This window comes from Silurus meridionalis, chromosome 3 (assembly GCF_014805685.1).
Source record: "Silurus meridionalis isolate SWU-2019-XX chromosome 3, ASM1480568v1, whole genome shotgun sequence".
Taxonomy (NCBI): domain Eukaryota; kingdom Metazoa; phylum Chordata; class Actinopteri; order Siluriformes; family Siluridae; genus Silurus; species Silurus meridionalis.
Window position 1 is genome coordinate 11,475,444 of NC_060886.1, and position 9,062 is coordinate 11,484,505.

The following is a 9,062-nucleotide window of genomic DNA, read 5'->3' on the forward strand; positions in this document are numbered from 1 at the left end:
TCTCTCATTACATTCAAACAGCGCCGGGAATTTCCTTCCGCCTGATCCGAGCGCAGTATTTCAGCGACTTTCATCAACTTTCAGCTCGGCTTTTTTATTCCCCTCCTATTAGGATACATGAACAACAAATGCGTCCATTAAAAGTTGCCAGTTTATGCTGGATACAAATCTCCATTAAACTAGTCCATAGTCTATTAGAAATATTCATCTTTCAGAAATAATCAATATATTTTACATGATTTATTTTTAAACTAATAATAAAGCAGAATGAGTGCCTGTATTTAACCTCATTTACTTTAAGACAGGAAGCTGAATGTGCTTAACATCTATATTCAGTTATATAGATAGATAGATAGATAGATAGATAGATAGATAGATAGATAGATAGATAGATAGATAGATAGATAGATAGATAGATAGATAGATAGATAGATAATTCAGTTGAATATATATATTCAACTGAAATATATTCATATATATATATATATATATATATATATATATATATATATATATATATATATATATATATATATATATAGTGAGAGAGAGATAGATAGATAGATAGATAGATAGATAGATAGATAGATAGATAGATAGATAGATAGATAGATAGATAGATAATAATTCAGTTGAATATATATATATATATATATATATATATATATATATATATATAGAGAGAGAGAGAGAGAGAGAGAGAGAGAGAGAGAGAGGTAGAGAGATAGATAGATAGATAGATAGATAGATAGATAGATAGATAGATAGATAGAAATAGAAAGATAGATAGATAGAGTACCTTATTAATCCCAATTGTAATTTTTTACAGCAGCCAGTTCACAGACATGCAAAAAAGTAGAAGCAACCATGTATTGAAAATGTATTGATAGAAAATGTATTATTTAAAAAACGGAATTAACAAGGTAAAGCACTGCACATTAATAATATACTGTATCTAGGTAAAAGTTTCTATTTTAAATGTAAACACAAGATTTCCAGTCGCATGTGTGGATTCTGTGAAAGCTCTCCCCATCCCCTCCCCATGGGTTTTCTCTGGGTTCTTTGGTTTCCTCCAACCTCCCAAAACATGCCAGTAATCAAACTGGATAAGATAAACTGCGAAGGATTGTACACGTGTGGGAGTGCATGGTGCCCTGTGAAGGCCTGGCATCTCATCAGGTTATCTTATAACTGTTAAAATTAGGGACTATGTTGTTTGTTTGTTTAGTGGTATATGCAATTTCATCTTGTAAAATCCATCATGACCCCAGACACTCATTAGTGTACAGTATACACTCTAAATCTAATAAGCTGTATATAACTTCATTAAATATATTTTACCTGGAAATATATGTACATAGTTAAACCTTGAGAAAAGAACTCGACATGCACCTTTAAGTAATAAAGAGTTGCAGCCTGGTGGTACAACTCATAGTCAACTTTATACTATATCCTAATCTGGGTCATACTCTTTTGGGTAGCATAGGTTTATGACCATTAGCATTCCAATATACACTGTAAAGCAATCAAAAATATATATATTTTAAATCTCTCGTTGATTTCAGTGTTTGAGTCTGCTTTGATTGCCTTATTATTGTGATCAAGGACTGGATATTATCAATTTACAGTCTTAGAAATGCCAGTTTAAATCATGCCTGATTTTATTAATTAAGTAAGGACCAGTGTGCAGCAGAAGAGTAAAAAATCCCTCCTTAAACTTAATTTAAACTTCTCATTGTTAAAGATTTGTCCTTAGTCACACTAAGTAAGTCACACTTGCTTTATTAATTACAAAGAACACAAGTAATTATGGAAGTTTTTATTATTAAACAGTGCACACAGGATTAATTCCTTTTTTTTTTCTTTTAATAAACTTTTTAATTAAGTTTTTTCAACAGTATATGCCTGAGTCACAGCCACAGTGCTTCTTCATTATATTATAATTATATATACAATTATAATACAGTCCTACTCCGTTTCTACTGCATAGAATTTGTGCATTTAATGGTATTTTAAATGCAACTATATATTCATTGAAGACCAGTTCTATAAACAGAGATTAAGTCTGGTTTTATCATTTGGTTTATTATAATTATAATATTGATGAGAACCAGTAAAGCAAATCTCGTTGATGCTAAAGCTATATTGCCATCTGCTGGTTAGAAATGGAAATGCCACAATTTATTCAAACAATAGCTCCGACAGTGGCCTAACATTTAATACTGGACTGATTTCACCACTTTCTGGGATACCAAAACTACAAAGAAAAAAATCATTAATGAAACTGACAAAGTCAACTAATAATATGATATCCTCAGGAGCAAGCCTGTTAATTTATTTGATTAAAGACAATACTACTTTGGTGACTAATGATGACTAATTATAGTCTAATGTTTTGGTACCTTGACACAGAGCAGATGCAGCTCTAAAGCAACTGTGTATTTGTACATACCTACAACTCTGTAATGCCTACTTCCATATTTAAGTAAGATATGTTATCTTTATTTTTTCGATATCTTTGGTAAGATAAAACAGAAGAGCATAGATATGTTTGTTGACTAAAAGTCCAAAGGGTGAAAAAGGTGTGGTTAGAGTGCGGATGGAGCCGTTTAAATTAATGTAAATGTCACCTGCCGGTCATAAGGAAGTGAGCAGACAACAAAAAGGCATCTGTTCTGATAATAACTGTGAAAAAATCTACTTGATTGGAATATACAATTAAAATGGACACATGGAAATCAATATTTTGTGGCAATGGAGTACTACTGCTGTCAGGTACTTTGTAATATCATCATGTTATTCTTAAAATCTGTAAAGCTGCTTTGAGACAATGTCAATTGTGAAAAGCACTATAGAAATAAACTAGACTTGACATGTATCAGAAAAAGAATTAGCACTTTATTACTGGATATAAATATTATTATCATATATTTACCTTAATCCAATTTTTTATGGAGCCCTTAACCCTTTTATGAAGAATTAACAAGTATAACAACTATTGAAATGGTAGTAAATATTACATTATTCTTTATGGTAATATATTATTATTATTATTATTATTATTATTATTATTATTATTATTATTATTATATTAAATACATAATATTATATTATTTAATTAATTGTACTTTGGGTATGACTGGTTATTGTGATAGTTGAGAGACAACAGAAAATTCACTCATTCAAATGCATACAAAAAAATACTTTACTTAGGAGGTATACTATATTGCTTTGTAACACTCAGGACATGAACGACACAGGTAAATACACTCAGTGCATTATGAATATATTGTTATAAATATATTTTATATATCTCATATTAATGGATTAATTTTGTACATGATAATATATTCATTACAAATAATATATTTGTTATGAATTATATTGAATTTATATTGAACTTCTCTCTGTGCTGCACACCTTAATTAGCTTCAAAGACTTTTATAAGGATAATATTATTTATATATGCTATTTATTAAAATGCAGGAGTGACTGTGTAATGTGTGGGTGTTGCACTTGTATAGGTGTATTAGGTTTGTATTAACACTTTGTGCCTACTTAATAACTTTATTAGTTATGCATACTATGTTACCTTGGTATAATGGTATACCCTGATATATAATTCTGCATAGATATAAATATGCAAAAACAATATTTAAGGCAGTGTGTGTGTGTTGATCATCATCTAACCATTCAGCAGTAGGCCCTTTCTAACTACAGGACCAGTGCTGAAATTATAATATTAGTTGATGGATTGTTTCTCAACCAAGCAGTGACATATTGAATCCCCAACAACAATGTTGTTTTCTCATACAAGTGCCACATACTCTACTATAATAGAAGCCAAAGAAATTGTGGAGTGTTATAGATGGGATACAGTCAGTTATTAGATAACTGACTGCAACCTATGTTTGGTAGACATTTTAAATTATGTAAAATAAGAATGATAGAATGATATTATTGTACAATATATTTTAAAAGAAGTACATAAAAATATTTTTATATATTGCTGGTTTTATCTTGTTACGAATGCTACAGATGTGCGTTTGTTTAAATAACAGCTGATCGAATAGGATCACAAAATAAAATGTTGGTTGTTATACTGAAATTTTATACAAAAGCACTAGTAGACATATGCAAAAAAAAAGAAAGACAGTAAGAAACACCATGTGTCCTGTTATTTCCCATTTTCTGAAAAAAGGTCACCTTTTCTATTAAGAACATAAAATATAGTGGAGACTGATTCAGTAGATAATTTACATTTTTATAAACATATTTTCTGATAATCTGGCTACTGAAAATAAATGAGTCAATTTTTTTGCTGTGTGTTTGTGTTTTGTATAGTGATTTGTGCTACTCTTGGATTGCAAGTGACTATTCCACAGTCCATGTATGAAGCCGCTCGAGGCGATGAAGTGATCATAACGTGCAGTTTTCAGCCTAAAAATCCTGTGAACCGACTCATTATAATCTCATGGACTGGTGAAGCTGATGGGTCATTTGATGATGAAGGGGTATGAAACATCCTCTATATCTGTACAAGAATATAGAGGCAATTGCATTAATTAGAAAACAATTAGGCCTTTTCTTTTAGGCATACAGGGTGACATAAATGTACTTTTAAAATAAGACACATTTTTCTTTCTTTCTACTACAGATTTCTTTTGGGACTTTCTATTCTGATGATGGTCATGTAGATATCAATGCAATGTATGAAGGCAAAGTCCAGATTGAAAGTGATGTCAGCAAAAAAGTGTCAAATTTAATATTGAAGCAAGTCACTTTGCGAGAAAGCAGACGCATCAAATGTATTGTCCAGATTCCTGGTGACACAGAGGGACGAACGTCAGATTCCACCTCACTTGTGGTTCTGGGTGAGAAAGCTTTAATCATATTTGCCTAGTTTCTTTTTACAGCATTCATAAAGAGGGTATAAGAGCATACATGTTAAAATAAAAACACCGTAGCTATGAGCATGATGTGTTTTCCCTCATGTGCACTGTTGTTTTTTCTGTTCGACAGTTGCACCATCAAATCCTGTCTGTAAGATTAAAGGCACTGCAGAATATGGACAGAATATCAGCTTGAGCTGTGTCTCTGAAGAGGGATCCCCAACTCCCACCTACCAGTGGCAGAGCTATGATGTCAAAAACATCCCTAGATTATTTCCACCCAAAACCACTGAAAGTACGTGTTTGTTTTTACAAATTATCATGCCCTAGTTACTGCAACTCTCATACAGTGAATGTTTTAATCTACTTTTTATGTGATATAAAATGCCAGTTTTTGTGATGCAAAAAAAAAAAAATTAAACAAGATAAACCATATAATATATTTTTACCTTAAATGTAATATAACAAGCAACAAAATTCAAATAAAAACAAAAAACAAATAGAAACATTTTAAGGTAGAATAAAGAAAGAAAAATAATTTATAATCAATAATCTGTTTGCATAATCCATTCTTCTTCTTCTTCTTTCGCCTTCTCCCATTAGGGGTCGCCACAGTGGATCATTCGTCTACATACCCCCCTGTCCTCTACATCTGCCTCTTTCACCCCAACTACCTGCATGTCTTCCCTCACCACATCCATAAACCTCCTCCTTGGCCTTCCTCTTTTCCTCCTTCTTAGTGGCTCCATCCTCAGCATTCTCCTACCGATATACCTCATGTCCCTCCTCTGCACATGTCCAAACCATCTCAATCGCTCCTCTCTCACTTTGTTTTCAAAACATCCTACATGCGCTGTCCCTCTAATAAACTAATAAACAAAAACCTCAACATCTTCAGCTTTGCTACCTCCAGCTCCACCTCCTGTCTTTTACTCAATACCACTGTCTCTAAACCATACAACATCGCAGGTCTCACCACAGTCCTATAAACTTTCTTGCAGACACTCTTCTATCACAAATCACTCCTGCCACTCTTCTCCACCCACTCCACCCTGCCTGCACTCTTTTCTTCACTTCTCTAAAACACTCTCCATTACTTTGCATGTTTGCATAATCCACAATTCTAAAAATATATTTGGCACAAAACAGCTTTTCACCCAAAGAACACCATGTACATGAAGATAAATGGTGTTGGTTGCATCATACTGTGGAGCTGCTTCTCTTCAGCTGGGCCTAGGGCTATAATCAAAAGGGAATAATGGATAGTTCCAACCAGCTATTTTGGCATAAAACCTGCAGGCGTCTGTTAGACAGGGAAAGATGAAGAAAAATGCTTACCTTCCAGAACATAACAACCCAAACCACAAATCCGATTCAACACTGGAAAGGTCTTAACAGGAAATTATTGTTTTGGAACCGTCCAGTCAGAGCTCAAGTTCTCAAACCTGTGACTTGGGGGAAATAAATGGGAGATTTCCTCACAATGTAGCAAATCTGGAATGTGAAAAACGTCAAATCAAGATGTGCTACATTGATAGACTCTAACCCCAATAGACTGAGTGCTGTATCACAAACAAAATAGGTGTTAACAAAGTACTTTTTAAAAATAATCTCCACCTTCTGGGAAATATTTTTTTACTAGATTTTAGAGATATTAAAGGAGCATTAATGAGGTCAGGCAGTGATATTGGGTAAAGCATGTGGTTAGTGTTCCAGTTTATCCCAAAGGCATTCATTAGGGTAGAGGTCAGGGATCAGCACACACACCGCTTGAGTTCTTCTACTCCATCCATGGCAAACTATGTGTTCATAAATTTTACTTTATGCATAGTTCAATTGTCATATTTAAACAAGTTTGGGCTTGACCACTTAATTTAAGTAAAGGAAATTGAAATGCTACAACATACAAAGACATCCTATACAATTGTGCAGTCCCAACTGCAGGATCATTTTGGGGATGATCTATATATAAGTGTGATAGTGAAGTGTGTACAAACATTTGCCCCTTTAGTGCATTGGGTTATGATCACTAATCCAACCTGGTTACTGTACACATTTTCTTTTTCATCTGACTTTTGTTGCTGTATCCCATTTAAAAAAACAAATAGATAATTTGGATTCATTTTCATGCATCACAAAAACATATACTTTTTGCAGGAGTGTGTACATTGATATCATCCTCTGTACAATGTATACAGTTGTGAAATACTTTTATTTCCTCCAGAGGATGGAGTGCTTTCCCTGTTCAATGTATCCATGGACACATCAGGTTACTACATTTGCACGTCAACCAATAAGATTAATTCCGCAAAGTGCAACCTCACCTTGTCAGTCATGCCATGTGAGTGCTTTATGACTTCATAGATCTTTTCAGAGCTGCGTTTCCCAAAAGCATAAAACATACACATTTGTATGAAATTTGTTCACACTTACTATTAATGTTTATCTAATTCTGCAGCTACAATGAAAATTGGAGCTACAGCAGGAATTATTGGAGGCTGTATTGCTGGAGTCGCAGTGCTTGTACTCATAATTTACTGTGCCTGTAAAGACAAGCAGAAGCCAGAGGAGTTTGCTATGGAGTAAGTAAAATATTTAACTGCTTAACCAGTTATGTTTTTATCCACTCAAAAAAAAAAAAAAAAGAAACGACTGATTTCACAAAGTGTAGTTGAGTAAAAAATAAGATATTTGACTTTGAAATGTAATTAAGATAAAGTAAAAGTCTCCCCAAATGGAAATACTTTAGTAAAGAACAGATATGCGAAAAAGCTACTTAAGAACAGCAACAAATTACACTTAATTTGTTACTGTTCACCACTGCTGTTTTTTTTTTTTTTTTTTACAGGAACAAAGTTATGTGCTATTTTCACTTAAATATATCTCTTTTATTTAGACCACCAATGGTAGAATACCATGGCATTCCAGCAGAAGAGAAGAAAGGACATGAAAGGAAAACTAGTATTGAAGGTCACATTGACCAAAGAGAGAGGTATGAGATGAAGGCAGAAAAGGACAGCGATCGTGATTCTAATCATCGGTTTGATGATGATGATCAACCTCCTGAGATGCATGATGATCACAGGGAAAACTACAGTAGAGATTATAATGGAGACCGCAGAGATTATTATGATGACCGCAAACATCAATACAATGACCAGCATAATAACTATGATGATCGCAGAGGTCAATATGATGATTGTCAATATCGCTCCGATGGCCGAGGTCACTACCGCCAGAACCGATATGATGACCGAAATAGTTTTGATGACCGAAGAGAAGTTTATGATGATCGCCAGGGTCGCTATGACAATCATAGATACCGTTATGCCGATCGTGAGGATCACTATAATGACCACAGAGAGCGTTATGAGCGCCAAGGCCAATATACTGATTGCGATGAACGTTAGAAAGATCATCAGACTTGTGATCGTGACAACGACCAGAGAAATGTACGTCGAGACCTACAATAGATAGCACATAGGAAAATCGTTTACTATTTTCATAAATGGCAGTTTTTATTAGTTATTAATCACTGTAAAATATGAAATTACATTCATATAAAATTACAGGTCAAACTTCATTTGCATGTACTTATTATTGCGATATTAAAAAAGAGGTTTGAAATGTAGCTTTATATGAATAAACTTTTTGGGCTAATTGTTATTTTTGTTTAATTATTACATTAATCATTACTAAGCATTCATAGCTCTCCTCTCATTTTAATGCCTTTGTTGTACCCCAGAATAAAGCACAATATAGTTATAATATGATTATGATCATATCTTTATCTTTGAATTCATTTAGAAATCGTTCCAGTTAAATAGAGTAGATAGCAAGTTAAAAAATAAATAAATTATGCAATCATGCATAGCGTTGTAGATAACAATATAGCAGTACCTTTTCACATTGTTAGAATAATTATAAAGTATTTCATATACTTTATCTAAATGTATCAGCCTAATGATTCTTTGTAGTTGGGTGCGCCTATTTTAGAAGATGGGTGTTCATACCGTGATGTTTAAATATATCTTTTTTTTTTTTACAACGTTTCCCATATAATGTATGTCAATCAAATAAAGTGTGAAACTCTTTAAAGTGTGTAAACAGTCATATTTTATTTATAATCGTTTTCATTTAAGATTATTAGTAATCCCTATTTCTTTCCAT

General features: G+C 33.0%; 1 protein-coding gene across 1 annotated transcript; it reads left to right on the plus strand.

Annotated features, from left to right (window-relative positions):
• The first annotated feature begins 2,652 nt into the window (after positions 1-2,652).
• Positions 2,653-9,011, plus strand: gpa33b (glycoprotein A33 (transmembrane), paralog b). Its single transcript, XM_046845711.1, has 7 exons — positions 2,653-2,775; positions 4,345-4,514; positions 4,658-4,874; positions 5,023-5,187; positions 7,117-7,233; positions 7,351-7,474; positions 7,789-9,011. The coding sequence occupies exons 1-7, from the start codon at positions 2,724-2,726 to the stop codon at positions 8,300-8,302; spliced, it is 1,359 nt and encodes a 452-aa protein (XP_046701667.1). The 5' UTR covers positions 2,653-2,723; the 3' UTR covers positions 8,303-9,011.
• The last annotated feature ends 51 nt before the right edge of the window (positions 9,012-9,062 follow it).